The 16,326-nt window shown below is 38.9% G+C and overlaps 2 protein-coding genes across 2 annotated transcripts; both read right to left on the bottom strand.

Annotated features, from left to right (window-relative positions):
• Positions 1-1,546: 1,546 nt before the first annotated feature.
• LOC310965265 (EEF1A lysine methyltransferase 3-like) lies at positions 1,547-5,935 on the bottom strand (the record flags this gene model as incomplete). The annotated part of the gene is made up of 3 exons (XM_083938768.1): positions 1,547-2,946; positions 5,572-5,683; positions 5,774-5,935. The coding sequence occupies 3 exons, from the start codon at positions 5,933-5,935 to the stop codon at positions 2,543-2,545; spliced, it is 678 nt and encodes a 225-aa protein (XP_083794894.1). The 3' UTR covers positions 1,547-2,542.
• Positions 5,936-7,053: 1,118 nt separating this feature from the next.
• On the bottom strand, positions 7,054-15,533 carry stx16 (syntaxin 16). The gene is made up of 9 exons (XM_083939402.1): positions 15,136-15,533; positions 11,781-11,792; positions 11,552-11,659; positions 11,264-11,404; positions 10,487-10,649; positions 10,287-10,375; positions 9,394-9,537; positions 8,882-8,962; positions 7,054-8,421 (listed from the first exon to the last, which is right to left on the bottom strand). Exons 1-9 carry the CDS (start codon positions 15,259-15,261, stop codon positions 8,320-8,322), a joined length of 966 nt encoding a protein of 321 aa, XP_083795528.1. The 5' UTR covers positions 15,262-15,533; the 3' UTR covers positions 7,054-8,319.
• Positions 15,534-16,326: the final 793 nt, after the last annotated feature.

Below are 16,326 nucleotides of genomic sequence, written 5' to 3'. Positions count from 1 at the left end.
TGAAAAGTTATCATCGCACTGAACTCACTTATGTGAACAATTTCTCCCAGGAACAGTACCAAACTTGGAGTATAGAGGCGACTGCCCCATATTCTCGGGCCAGAACTCCATCTTTTGCTCTGATACACAGATCTGAAACATGACCAAAAAAAGATAATATATTATTTATTATTTGCTTCAGTATGTTCTTATAATGCATACAATCTAGAGATTAAAATCAGACTAAAAAAGCATATTAACATTATACTCTTGAATATGACATGTTATACATATAAACTAAAAAAATATTTAAATTGAAGAAACGCTCTTCTGCAGTTTACATATAAATGGAGATACAGAGGGACAACACGTACCTTTAATTGCTGTTTTCAGATTAATGTACTTGCTGCTCATGAGGTGATATGAGGACTAAATGAAGTCCAAACAGGACAACTTGTTTTAAAAGGACAGTGTTTTTCAGTCACCCTCCCACTTCTCACACACACACACACACACACACACACACACACACACACACACACACACACACACACACACACACACACACACACACACACACACACACACACACACACACACACACACACACACACACACACACACACACACACGCACGCACACCCTGAAGCCCATCCTCCTCTCATCCAGTCAACATGCCCAGTTCAAATACCACTGAGGAATTTTTTAATCAGCTTTTTAGAATTACCATCTCTAGCTGCATCATTCCTCTATAAAGTCACACAAACTAATGTGAAGGTGTAAGAATGTGTTTTACAACATGCAGAAAACTAACATGGATTAAGTTTAGAAAGAGACAGTCATCTTTGACATTTTCTAATTGGATGGTTTCCTATCGGCTCAAATGGCACTCTCATCAACATCGCCAACTCTTCGATGCACATTTTAAATGGCTGTGTCCAAATAATCATGAATGACAACAAAATCAGTGATCTGCACTTTGCATGACTCGTGTGGGAGGTGCCCGGCGTGATGGCGAGCAGACTCTGTATGGAGATAGGGATCTGTTGTTTTGTCGGCGGAATTGTAGCGGAGTGAGAGATGGGCAGCGGACGGGTTGTCTCCCTTTCTTTGAAACTCTCCAGCGTAACAAACAGGCTTTCCTTCTCTGAACAGAAAGTCTGTACATCAGCAGAGAGCAGGAGAGAGGGGATGAAGTGCGTACAGACAGCAGGCTGCAGGGAGGGCAATCTGTTGATGTTAACAGAATAGTTTGGGATGAACTTTGTTTTGATTATATATCTCAATAAAAAAAACACTGTATTGGATATCAACAGCCCATACACCAAAAGGTAGATGTTCCCATATACATTTAATTTCTGCTTTATTTTCACTAGGAGAGGATCAATGTGACAGAAGTTTGAGAATTATAATTTAATATATACGACCCAGCGTTATTTACGTCTGACTGAGCTGATATAAAATTACCCAGAAGACAGAAATGACAGTATAACACCAACTACATTAAAGTTTCAATTATTACTGTATGAGCTTTGAATCTGGTCGAAGATAAGTTTTGGCTCAGTTCAGTGAAGGGCTGACTTCATCGCCCTGTGTGGAGGGAGGACTGGTGTTAATTTGAAGTCCCTGAAATGTATAATGCAATTGAATATTCATAACTAAATGAGCACCAACAAACACACATCCAGGTATTATTATTATATAATATATTATATATTATTATAACTCAATATTCATCAATATGCATCATCTGGATTGTTTGGATGGTGTTGGATGAGATTTGATCGACAATAGCCTAGCAACATACAGTAAGCAAATTATGTGTCATTGCATTTTTATTCGAATGTGGCTGTAAACGGAAATATTATCAGGCTATTTCAGATTTCTTAAGTGACTTAGGATGCTCAATATACCAATATACCAAACCACTGGTCAACTAATTAAACAAGAAGTGGTTAGTCAACAACATTCCAGTATTTGGTGCTTCTCTGGGGCGGTAGTAGCTCAGTCCATAGGTGACTGGGCTGGGAACCGGAGGGTTGCTGGTTTGAGTCCCTGTGTGGACCATGAATGGAGTGTGGACTGGTGGCTGGAGAGGTTCTAGTTCATCTCCTGGGCACTGCTGAGGTGCTGTTGAGCAAGACACCAACTGCTTGGTGCGCCGGTCACTGGCCATCTCTCCATTGGTCTCCATTGGTTGCATGTGTGTGTAAAATGAAAAATAATAGAGTGAAAATTGAATTTCCCCATTCGCGGGACTAATAAAGAAATTCTTCTTCTTCTTCTCAAAACCATGTAAACTTAATTCTGACCTAAACATTGAATGAGGCTTAGAACTGATTGAGTGAGAAATGTGTCAAGTTGTAGTTGCATTATAAAACAAAACTGCGACTTAAAAAAATCACCTGACGATTTAGTCACTTGGTAGAACTGGATTATGCAAGATGACAGCTGTGCATTTTGTATCACACAGCTTTCAGTTTTTAAAGAGCACCTAAATAACAGTCATAACTGGTCTCAGCACAGTAACTAATCACAGTCTCAGGCCTGCAGCAAGCTGTCGCTAGAGTCCCTGGTCTTTCCTCAGAGATGCCCTGTAGATATTAATGTTTTGATTGTCATCTCGGTGCACCAGCTCCACATTAAATCTTCTTGGCAGAAATTCTTCATAGAAACCAGGAGTCTTGTGCTCTTCTCGCATTTTGGACGAGAGAAAAACCACGGCTCCGTTCATGCACAAATGAGCTAGTGTCTCAACAAGCAGTGGGTAAGTCTCTGGGAGGTAGATTATATCTGCACAGAGCACCAGATCCCAGTCAGAAGGGAAGTTCATGTGGTCCTCACCCCAGGACAGAGGGAGGACGGTGGGAAGGGTGGCAGGCCAACCACTGGATGGCATGTTAGCGGAGATGTTGGCCTCAAGTTGTGGGAGAACCAAAGGAAGGTCTGTCAGGGTCACGACTGCACCTGGAAAGACGCAGCAAAATTTATATTCCAATGTGTCTCAACCCATGATGCTGCAATTATATTTTATTTACAGACGGATGCACCAGAAAGAACACATCCAGATACTGTAAATAAAAAATCTCTGCATGATTTGACAACACTGAAAAAGTGACAGGTGGTAGGTTTTCAGCACTGACACTATAGGAGCAACACCTGCTGTGGCAGCTGCAGCCTCCAGTCGAAGCCACTGTGCTTTACATTTCTTTAAAACAGGTCTTAGCTGAAAAACCCCTTAGCTGAAAGAGATGAAGCGGAGACCCCTACTACAAATATTGTATTAAATTAAGTTGCATATTAAATTAGGCCTAACCCCTATGCACACAACTTTTTGTAATGGTGCATACAGTGTTTAGATATTACAATGATCATTACTGACATTCATATATTTATACATCATATGTTAATGTTAAACATACATTATGAAGGCACATTGAATCCTTCAGCTCAATTGTACACTGAAAAAATAACTTGTAGGATTTACTTAATAAAATCTGCTGAATATCAAGCACAAGTCACTCAACAATATCATGTTTTTGTGAAGAAACTGAGCAAATGTTACTAAACTCTGCTCAATTTATAAGTTATGTTTATCTTAATTAATTAAGCAAAGTCTAAAACATTTTTTCATAGAAAGGGAATTGCTTATAGGAGGTTATGGTACTTTCATTTAAATTTTGACATTTTCAGTAACTTACGTATTTGTAAATATATAATAAAATGTACTCTCCCTATTCAGTGAATTTATTACATGAATAAAATGTGTAATTATTCAAATGTTTACTTAAAATATTCTTGTTTCTACTGAATTTTTATGTTGCTATGTATAGATTACTTAGACTGAATTAATACATTTTACTATACCAAAAAGTCATTTTTTTTTCAGTGTTTCTGTGTATGGCTACCTTGGTGCCAGTAAGCCTATCATCAAGATTGTGTAAATGTATTTATTGAATGTTCATACATTTATCTTATATATATATTTATTTATCTAATACGTTGCATTCAGACTTTTTAAAGAAAAAAACCCGTTGAAAATGTTATTAAACAGTTTGGCGGACCCCCTACAGTAACTCTGAGGACCCCCTGTGGAAGATCTCTGACTGGAAGTGTGGTTGAGCATAAATTAAGGGACTCTCCAAGCAAAGAGCCAGACAGACCTGGACCTGGTATCTTGACAGGTCTCCCTAAAAAGTCCATCAGACAGCTGCAGTTAATTCAGAACGCTGCTGCTTGAGGCCTCACTAAGAAGAGTAGATCATATCACTCCAGTCCTCAGATCTTTACACTGGCTTCCTGACTGTCAAAGAATCGATTTCAAAATACTTCTGTTGGTTTACAAAGCACTGAATGGCTTAGGACCAAAATACATTTCAGATCTTCTGTTCAGCTACGAACCATCCAGACCTCTCAGATCCTCTGGGACAGGTCTGCTCTGTGTCCCCAGAGTCAGGACTAAACATGGGACAGGTCTGCTCTGTGTCCCCAGAGCCAGGACTAAACATGGGACAGGTCTGCTCTGTGTCCCCAGAGCCAGGACTAAACATGGGACAGGTCTGCTCTGTGTCCCCAGAGCCAGGACTAAACATGGGACAGGTCTGCTCTGTGTCCCCAGAGTCAGGACTAAACATGGGACAGGTCTGCTCCGTGTCCCCAGAGTCAGGACTAAGCCTGGGACAGGTCTGCTCTGTGTCCCCAGAGTCAGAACTAAACATGGGACAGGTCTGCTCTGTGTCCCCAGAGTCAGGACTAAACATGGGACAGGTCTGCTCTGTGTCCCCAGAGTCAGAACTAAAAATGGGACAGGTCTGCTCTGTGTCCCCAGAGCCAGGACTAAACATGGGACAGGTCTGCTCTGTGTCCCCAGAGTCAGGACTAAACATGGGACAGGTCTGCTCTGTGTCCCCAGAGTCAGGACTAAACCTGGGACAGGTCTGCTCTGTGTCCCCAGAGTCAGAACTAAACATGGGACAGGTCTGCTCTGTGTCCCCAGAGTCAGGACTAAACATGGGACAGGTCTGCTCTGTGTCCCCAGAGCCAGGACTAAACATGGGACAGGTCTGCTCTGTGTCCCCAGAGTCAGAACTAAACATGGGACAGGTCTGCTCTGTGTCCCCAGAGTCAGAACTAAACATGGGACAGGTCTGCTCTGTGTCCCCAGAGTCAGGACTAAACATGGAGGCAGCGTTCAGTTTTTATGCTCCACAAATCTGGAACAAACTTCCAAAAAACTGCAGGTCTGCTGCAACTTTTCTATTTGCCGCTGCTTTTCAGTAAACTCTACTGTAACCATCTTTTATATGTTTTAAATGGCCTTCGTGTTTTAAATTTTTATATTTTAAATTACCTATTTGTTATTTCCAAAGCGTTTAATGTTTTATGTAAAGCACTTTGAATTACCTCGTTGTTGTATTCTACTTAACAAATAAACTTGCCTTGACAGAAGAAAATGTGATGTATCCACCACACTACACATACAACCAACCAAGAAAGGAGCGTAATGCCAAACCAAAGTCTGTATAATGAATTCATTATTCACCCATACTCATTACCGTGAATGTATCCCTCCGCAGACAGAAGTAAACATACCGAGGCGCGCAGCCAGGATCCCCACCACACCGGTGCCTGCCCCCAGCTCCATGACGCGCTTTCCTCTCAACTCTACCGACTGCTCCTCGAAGAAACCACACAAGTGTAACGCCTGTGCACACACAAAAACACACCCCCTTACTCTAGACAAAGCTCACACTGCTTTAGCAGGTATGTTTTCAGAAACCAAGTTGGCTCTTACAGCCTCCCAGACCGGTGCAGCCACGCCGAGGTTGGCCCCGAACACCTGTCGGATCTTCAGCTCCTGGCCCATTAACGTGTACACGGTGTCCTGACAAAATGTGTCCGCGAACAGACAGTCGTCGACGGGGAAGGGGTCGTCTTCACCCCGTGCACAAGTCATGGTTGGTTGGTAAATAAAAATGGATTCACTTGATGGATCAACTACGTTAACGAGCATGCGCACCACCGAGTGTAAGCAGCTGGTAGATGATGGGGTTGTGTTTCGGCTCTTTAAATTTAGCACTTTCAGAGGGAGAGAGACCAGACATTTGAGCAGGATGTATTATTTCCATATTAACTGAATATGGCTGTGAAGCTGCAGGCGTCCAGTCAATGAAGGGTTAGACATCAGGCTTTTAATTTGAAATTCAACACACTAAGCTTCCGGGTTAGAGGATCTATTAAAGAAGAATAAAATAATTTTCTGAAGGAGCACTTTGCATCACACACGTTAACAGTAAAGTGCAAAACATGTTTGGATCACTTTTTGTTTTACTGTCACTTGCCCTGTTTACTGTTAATTTGTTTGTTTTGTTTACTGTGTACATTGACTGTTATATTTGTATTTTGCATGTTATTGATGCTTTTATTTGCACTAATCCTCTTTTGCTGCTGTAACCCTGCAAATGTTCCCACTGTGGGACTAATAATAGATTATCTTATTACATTTAATACTTAAACTGATGTTATTGAGGGAGAAAGCTGTAACCCACTATTGACCTTTAGATTTAGGTGATAACACTTTACTATGACTTCAGGTGCCTCCTACCTTTAAATCAGCGCAACACTCCTGAATTTTTGAATTGCAATAAAATAAGATTATATCTTTATTTTCTTCACCAGCATTTCCGTCGAGACAAGTGTCTGCGCTCAAAACGATACATGATCTTATGCAACTTAGTCATTTTCATGTAAATCTGCCGACTGGACATCCTAAAAAAGCTTATTTTGTCCAAACTTACGGTCAAAAAACAAATATTTCATTTACGATGTTATAAAAGAAGGATAAGCAACACATCCTCACATTTGAGAAGCAGAAACCAAAAAATGTTGTAATTTACATAATTTAAATTCGGTCAATCTGCAAAATATAACTAGCCATTCATCGATTGTGTCGATGTGTCTTTGCATCAGTGCTGAAATTCAAAACACACAAAACAAAATCATGTTCCAGGTTTATTTAGAAAAAAAACCCAAAGAAAAAAAAAGTTGCTGACTTTAGAGTGTACTAAGTGGGACTAAGACATTTTTCACACATAACTCCACAAAGATGATTTAACAGGTGTATAAAGTGTAGAATCAAGGACAGATATGTTAAATAAAACTCTTCATCATTTCTGTTTGTCAGTCTTTATAGAACAAAAACCATGTAAAGGAATTACAACACAGCCGACTTAAAATGCAATGCGTCCAGTCTGAAAAGAAAAAATATAATGCTGTCTTCGTACGTCTGCTTGTGTTGGACTTCATCACAGTTTCAGCCTCGGTGGAGTGGACGATAACTGTCGGTTTACTCTACAGATACTTTACTCAATATACAGTAATTCTGCCTGAGACAGAACGCCTCCGATACTCTTGATTATGTGAAGTTATTAAAAAATAAATAATTATTTTCATCATACAGATGACAGTAGTATTACATCCATAGCACAACCACTCTCCCCCCTCAGGCCTTAAAATGTGCAAACTGCAAGAGTTTAAATAAAAAAAAGGTAGCACTTTAAGCAAGGGCCAGTACATAAACGATTAAGTGTTTTAAAATGAGCACTTGGATGAAAAGTGCAGCAGGTGTGAAAAACATTTCATGATGAATTGATGGAAGCTCATGACTGCCAACAATGATGGTCAAGTAAAGGGATAATAATGAAAATAAAGAAAACAGGTGGCCCTTAAACCAAAGGAATATTTTTGGTACTGAAAGACTTTTCTAATCATATCTGGTTTTGTCCTGTCACAGAACATTTGAATCTCTCAAGGTCAAATACTGAACCGGGACATAAATGTTGGAATGAAAATTAATCTGCGGTGAAATTAGATTTACTGCATATTTCTCTTTCGCAAACATTTGTTCTTGTCACATCTTTCCTCACAGAGACAAAGTTTTTGCAATGATACTGGACAGAAATTACATATTGTCACACAAAACACGGCACAGTTCGTGCTTTGAGTTTAAGCAGAAAACACTCTGCTTTAGCGTTTAAACATTGATAGTCCATTCTTTTATACATCACAAAGTGTTTTCTTTTCGTTAAGACTTGTATCAACAACACTTGATACAAACAGCCGCGGCTCAGACAGATTGATGATTGTTTCTTTCATTAAAATCAACCACAAAACATCGCCGCACAGCTCAAAGTGCACCCGCAAAGGGACGAGGAATTCTTGACGTTTCCTGGTGGGTATGAAAGGCAGTCGGCTTTTATTTTGGGTAGAACTGAGACCAAGTCCACACAGATGCACAACAAACACCCAGAGAGGAAATAAAAAGCCAGAGGAATGCATAAATTAAAACTTTGTTCCAAAAAGAACAACAATTAGAATGATGACTATGACGGAGAGGATCAAAATAACCAGCATCTTTCTGTTTTTCTTTTGATATTGTTCCGCCTGCAAAGAAAATGAAAACAATGTGAACTGTCTCATCATCATGCAACAGCTTTCGTTAGGTGTAAAGGATTGTGGATCCTGTTTGTAGTTACTGTAAATTATATCAGAATCATGTCTTTAATCTACTTAAAGTTGTCTTTTTCCCTTGAGATAGCAACATTGGTTATTAACTTCCACGCAAAAAACAAAAACAGGAAATAAAGCTTGAATTAAATGGCAAACATTGCCTAAATTAAGTATTCCTACTTGTTATTCATGTGGCCTGGGGAGTTTCGGCCAATATCTGAGAACATGAGCGTCTCTCAAAGCCAGAAACCAGAGAAGTAAGAAGTAGGAATAACTAACTAATAAATAATGTTTGCATTTCCCCTCTAACAGCAATCTGAACTGTAAATTTGCGATATAAAAAAATGGTGCCAGTCACCTAACCAGAAGTCAAAATGTGTAAGAAGGCGTTTACCTTTTGTAACTGTTTCATTCCATCTTCTGTTTTCACACAAGCTTGCTCCACATTGAAGTCAATTCTGTCAAGAACGGTGCCCTGGAAGAGGAGGAGGAAGAGGAAGAGGAAGAAGAAGAAGAAGAAGAAGAAGAAGAAGAAGAAGAAGAGGAAGAGGAAGAGGAAGAGGAAGAGGAAGAGGAAGAAGAAGAAGAAGAAGAAGAAGAAGAAGAAGAAGAAGAAGAAGAAGAAGAAGAAGAATGAATTTTGTTGGCAGATAAAACATTTTTTTAGTTATTTTTAAACAAAGGTTGCATGTTAGCAGTGTCGTTAACAGTTTGGTGCAGCACTGCCACGGATTCTCATTCAAGCTTTGTTGATACAAAAACAAAATGTCAACATGTCAGGATGCTTCATCCACCCACGCTTCTGTGGAGGACAGGAGCGGTTTTCATTGGGACCTCAGTGACCGGACTAATGCCGTGATTATGGATCGATTGTGTGTGTATGCGTGTCGGGATTGCTTCAAATACCTGTTCTACTACCATTCCAGCCAAGTCCCGGAAAATCTCATTCAGATCTGAGATGGACTGCACTATTTGTCGGATCTCCCGCTCTCGTTCCTCCACCATTACTGTGTTCTGTTCAACCATCATCAGCTGGTCGTCTGTGAACCCCTGAAAGAAAAGAAAGAACAAAAGTAGGTAATTTTAGAGTAAAACGCAACAACACGTGAAGCTACAATCTCAGCAGACACCACTCTAACCAAATTACAGATCAATTTACGATTTATGTCAAAATTGAAACAAAAAAAAAGTAGCAATGCTCCATTTAATTCATTATTCCACTCAGTAGATTTGAGCAAACACCCTGACGGCAAAGACAAAAGGGCGTCCATCTGCACGCCAATGTGGCTGTTAAAAGCTTGGGCACGAGAGGAAACCACATGACTGTAGCATCATGTTAATTACTGTTTTTTCTACAATAATTAAGTTATGATAATACTGGGCCATTGTTTTAGCGTTTTACAATGCACGGATTAATGTCAAATTAATAAGTCAATGACTTTAATAGTGTTAAAAATTATTTTGAAATGTCTTCATTATAATAAATTGGTCATCTTATTTCTTCTTCTGAAACACTAGAGGCATTGTTTTTACTTTTTTATTCCACACAGTTATTTACGCATTTTCCTGTGACAAAAACTGGTAAAAATGGTGCATTTAAATTTAATACACAGTGGATCCTGCATCAATAAGTGAGTGTGTATCCAGACTTTTAATGGATGTTTGTTTTTCTCTCGTCTGTACTCATGCTTATCATATGAAGGGTATCTTCTTCTATTGCCGCAGCCAAGGAAGACGGTAGTGGACTCTCACTGAGGTTTATTTGAACGGCTTAACACATGTTGAAAAAAGCCGGTCACCTTGTCATATACAGCTAAATCTTCATCCTCTTCCATTAGCGGTCCAGAGTCAAAAAAGTGCTTTGATCTCTCCTCACGATTCTTCATACCTGGAATATAAACGAACATAAGAGTTATGAGATGAAGCATGACCTTGGAAATGGTTACAAATACAGAAACACAGTGAAGAGAACCGATCCCAGCTTTACTGCATTCCTTACGTTTTAGGTAGCCGGATTGTGTGTGCCTGAAATTGGTAGACAGCTCCTGCAGGCTCTGTGCCAGGGACGAGACCACGTTTCTCAATAGCCTCTCCTCCTGCTCGGTACAGTGACCACAACGAGACTGTAGACCCGTCACAGCTCGCTGGCATCGATGAAACATCTGCAATGAAAACATAAATGGTGAGCGAGCAGAAACAAATGTTTCATTTCCAGTTGTATGTTAAACAGTAAAATATTGTCAAATGTGTTAATTTCCACTCCCTCAAACACCAGAAGATAAATGGACAATACTACATGCTCTTATGACTTTATGCTCAAATAAAAACATCTGCAACATAACAGGTGTTTAAGACGGAACAGCTGTGGTTGCAGTTTTTATTTTTAGTGCCTTTATGTCGAGATCACAAGTTAAATATTTTGTTATCACAGAAAAAAACTAAAGGTTGTTTCCTCTCACTAGGGCAGATTTATAATAGGTGTGCCATGTGAACCATGCACTGTCGTCAATCCAGCCATCAATTGCATCTCCGCGGTTGGTGGTAAATGCATTCAAACGGCTCAGATCAAGCTGACGGTGATGGACTTGAAGTTAGTGCAAGGACATGTGACTACGTCCGGTTTTCAAACGCGGTGTTGATTATCTTGTGATCTCAAGATAACGACATCAAAACATTTTTTCTAAGAATGTCCGCTCTCAGTTTCCATAGTTTCGGGTTTTCATCTATGGAAAAAAAAAAGCATTTTCTCTATTACTACACCGGTTAATGACTGTACCTGTGTAATCTCCTGAGTAGTGATTTCTATGGCGTGCTCTTCCTCACTACTGTCATCAAGTGTGGGTCGATTCATGTGCTTGTCGTGGAGTAAGGCCAGATCCTTCATTTTCTGACGAACCCGTGTGATTTCATACTGGATCTGAAAGGAAATACTTAATGGTTAAACGCCATGTGACCTGACTCTGAACACACATCGTTGGGCTCAGACAGGCACTTTTCATGTGGTGGATCAGCCTTTACAGATATCTCTCTATATTTCTGTTTCAATTCCAAGTGATTGTCTCACCTCATCAATCCCCTCTATCCATTTGGGGGGCAGTTTCTTGGTGACTCCAATGGCCGCTTCAGGATCCAGACTAATTCCTGACACCAGAGCCATTCGATCGTCAGCCAACTTTAAAACACAAACAACAAATGATGCAATCAAAATATTTTATATAATAATAAATCACCATTATGATAGTGTACCATTTTTGCATCTAAAGTAATTCTACCACAAAGGGAAACAACAGTACCTCATCAAGCTCCTAATGTGATTGGCAGATAGCAGATTGGTCCCATCCAATAGAGATCAAGGAAAAGGAGAGAAAGACAGAAGTGACAGAAAGTGAGGCCCGCAACAAGTCAGCAGTGAAGACCAAAAAAGTGTTTTTGCATCGACTCCCTCCCAACAGTTAATCTGGAATGAGTGATAATTAATGTACAGCAGAGGTAAATTAGGTCTGGCTGTAAATAAAATCTAATAATTTGTCCTGACTTCATGTGTGTAGTGTATGTGCAAAATAATTCCACTTTCACTTAATCATTAGATGTAAGAAACAGTGAGAATGAAGAAAGAGAAAAATGGTTGAGGCTCAAGATCACCTGCGATGGCTGAATTTAAGAAAAAGAAAGAACAATTTCATGTTTAAGTGAGTGGGAAGTTATTAATATGTAATAGGAAATGTAAAACACACTGTGACACGTGTATTCTCTTGTTTGAAGTGACAAAGGCCCTGCTGCCTTCTGGCAAAGTCAGTTATTTTAACACAGCTTCAGTAAGTTGAATGTGCGTCAAATAAAGTAGTTTTCCTTGAGTAATTGCATTTCAGGCAGTGCAAATATATCCCAGCCTGTGGATATGTATGCACATCATAACTGCACAATGAAATGAGATGAAAGTGGCATACTGCTGAACAACAAAAAACTTTTCTCCAGCTTTCACAGAATTTTAACACAGATGAACTAAAATCTTCTCTGTGACTGATGTTGGTGGAGAGTGCAGAGACCTTTCAATCAACACAGTTTTACAGCACATATGAATAAAGTCTGATACAGGGACAATAGCACCAAACATACATGGAACAGACAACAGTGCAAGACAAGTAAGATAGTGGACTATAAACTTTTACATGTTACATTTTACATCTCCAATTGAGCTACACAACGTGGTTCGAAAGTGAAATAAATGTCCAGTAAGGAGTCGAGGGAGGACTCGTTAAAGGACCTGATGGATCTTGGGACCCCTTGATGTTCCTAAAAATGCAGCTCTATTCCAGGATCTGTGGAGATATTTCACTTTTCTTCACCACCCTGTTTAGAGTTTACTTTTTAGCACGCCACTAAAATCAAAGGACCTACTCAGAAACACGATGGAGACCAGTTGAACAAAAAGATATTTTCCATTAAAGAATATGTAAAATGATGACGCTAAAAAACAGGATCCCTCTGGTTCAGAAACATCAATCAAAGAGCCAGGAAGGTCGAGATATTCACGCTGGAGCTCTAGTAAAAAGGCAGCTGACCGGCAGAGAAACAAATCAGTGTTTTGTTTTTTCGCTTGCGTCGGAGAAATTACGGTGTATGAGCAGTGAATCTGCAGAACACAGCAGATGCAAGGACATGAATCACGTCATTAAATGATCTCAGCACTGGAGTACCAGGCCACAGCATCACTATTGGTTTTCTCTACTCAGAGCCTACTTGCTGATGGTCCTGAGGTAAACCGCAACACACCTCTCAACACTGTGTCATACACAGAGATGCACCGACAGACAGTATCTGACCAGGAGCCACAGCCATTAAGAGGCCTCTCCACGCCATCAGGAACAGCAGATAAATAGAAAGTTTATCAGAGGGGAAGATAATGAGGGTTAGGAGAAGTCTGTGTTCAGTAGCTGGATATATTTTGGGAAAAGCAACCTCAACTGATGGGTTGTGTTCAGTGCCTCTGGGTGTACAGGATGGCAGAAATACAGCCACCTCAGCGAGCAGTTAAATGGTTAAAATGTTCACAACTGAGTGTGAACGGTCGTACGTACCCTGCACCTGGCCTCCTCTACTGTAAACTGTTCACGCTTCAGAAAAGTGTCGGGTAGTTCTTTGTAGTATTACAAATAAAAATGGAACTGAGTGCACAGGTAGATAATGACAGGGGTGACGCATTCTTCTTTAAAAAAATGACCTAATGTGCGTCATTTGTAGAATAATGTGACAGTTTTGCACCAAGCCCAATACCCGATCGGGTATTTGCCTAGATGTGGAGTTTCTTTATCAATGTCATGGTAAAATACAGCTTCTTGGTTTTCATAATGGCTTCACTCCAGATAAAGCAAACTCAAAAATTATTATTCTTTCTGAATGACATGCAGTAGTGTTCAGGATTCTTATAAAGCAACTTTCCTTGCCACTCATTGTTTGACAATATATGTTTTTAAGTACAGAAAAAGGCCCAACTACATTGAAGTGGAGCAATAAATTACAGGTAACTGGCACAATTTGACCTAGATAAAAAAAATACTATGTTGTGGAACACTTTTTGACTAAAGAGCAGCAAAAATAAACATGCTATAACTTTCACGAAAACACACCCAATCTACACCATTTTATTTTACAAGTATTTGTTATCTTGGAAATTATATTATATTGTACAGCTATTAGGTAGGGGTGTAACGATATACATGTTTGTATCGAACCGTCACAGTACAGGCACTTCTGGACAGGTACAGACGTGGACTACGGTCCGTAAATGTGGCATACACAACGTTACTAATAGTTAATATGTACAGTCTTGTTTTGAAGTGCGGAACATAAAACTGGAAGTCGCAGCCCCCCCCCCGGAACCGTTAAGCTACCGGCTCGGCTCGCATTTACGCAGTAGTAGTGAGCGTGATTGTGTGGATGAATGGCTAGTGTACAGAGAGGGAATTGTGTGCCAAACGACAACATGAAACCGGAGCTTGCAGACGTCCCCCAGTGATTCAAATCCCTATTGTGGGATAACTTCAGATTCCAGGTTAATTATGAACCTGCATGCGCATTTAAAAAGGCACCATCCAGGTGTTACTGTCACGGTTGCCTTGAAACAAACCAAGCTGTGCAAACCCAGCTCCTGGCGATATTTCAACACAACCCCTACCTGTGAATTCATGAACGGGCATATGCCATAACCTAAGTTAATGCTGCAGTTGCACTTATTTAAGTATTTTATTTATTGGAGAATTGCAGCAGTATCTTTTTAATACATTTGTTATACATTTTATTTGTATGTTTCATACTGACAACTAAAACTGTTTAACTGTTGTTTTGTTTTTTTCATTTTCCTCCTTAACACCCGTACCGTGACTTCCAAACCGAGGTGCGTACCGAACCGTGACTTTAGTGTACCGTTACACCCCTACTGTCAGGACAATAGCCTGCACGGTGCACACCTCTCTCCATCCTCCTCAATCGCCCCTGAGTCACATAAAACAATCAGTCCTGAGGTGAAATAATAAAAAAAGGCTTAGAAATGTTCCTGAGTAATAATGACTAGCAGCTACTAACACACATGTGTATCTAGCTACATGCAAACACACACAGAAAGATGTCAAAACGATGCAGACCACTCACCGCAGCATTGCTACGTGTACTCAGACGAGGGTCGTATGTACTCACTTGCTCAGCCAATATCTGCCGGTTTTGGATTGAATTGTTCCGCATTAACAAGAAGGCATCGGTCAGACGCCTTGTGGCCATGACTGCCTTGTTTGATATCTTAAATTAACACCGATGATTGATTGAATTAACGTCCACTTGACCCGCTGCTGCTAACACAGCTTTAGCTTTAGCCTGCGATGAAAGACGAGGAAAACTCGCGATAGTGGCCTTTAGTGGACAGAAACGAGCTTTAAATGTCTAACTGTCTGGCATCTCTCATACTGGAGGTGAGAAAATAACAAACATAACCGATGGTTTCAGCTCAATTTAACGAATTTAACGATAGTTTAGGGACGTTAAACTGCTCGTGCAGCTACGGAAGCAGGAGAACGTAAACACCTAAAAGTGCGTCTTCTTCTGCGGTTATTTTACAGCAGGTGTCAGTTGTGACTCAGGCCCGTGATCGCCCCCTGCTGCCCCAGCGGAGACAGGCCATCATAATATAATATAATATAATATAATATAATATAATATAATATAATATAATATAATATAATATAATATAATATAATATAATATAATATAATATAATTTAATATAATATAATATAATATAATATAATATAATTTAATATGATATGATATAATATAATATAATATAATATAATATGATATAATGTAATATAATATAATATAATATAATATAATATAATATAATATAATATAATATAATATAATATGATATAATGTAATGTAATATAATATAATATAATATAATATAATATGATATAATATAATATAATATAATATAATATAATATAATATAATATAATATAATTTAATATAATATAATATAATTTGATATGATATGATATGATATGATATGATATAATATAATATAATATAATATAATATAATATAATATAATATAAAATAATATAATATAATATAATATAATATAATATAATATAATATAATATAATATAATATAATTTAATGTAATATAATATAATATAATATAATGTAATTTAATATAATATAACATAATATAATATAATATAATATAATATAATATAATATAATATAATATAATATAATATAATATAATATAAAACAGCTGGGAGGAGGCCTCGGGGAAGACCCAGGACTAGGTGGAGAGATTATA

Source organism: Echiichthys vipera, assembly GCF_963691815.1.
Source record: "Echiichthys vipera genome assembly, chromosome: X".
Classification (NCBI taxonomy): Eukaryota; Metazoa; Chordata; class Actinopteri; order Perciformes; family Trachinidae; genus Echiichthys; species Echiichthys vipera.
The sequence above is the reverse complement of the archived record's forward strand: the minus strand, read 5'-3'. Positions and strand labels throughout refer to the sequence as shown.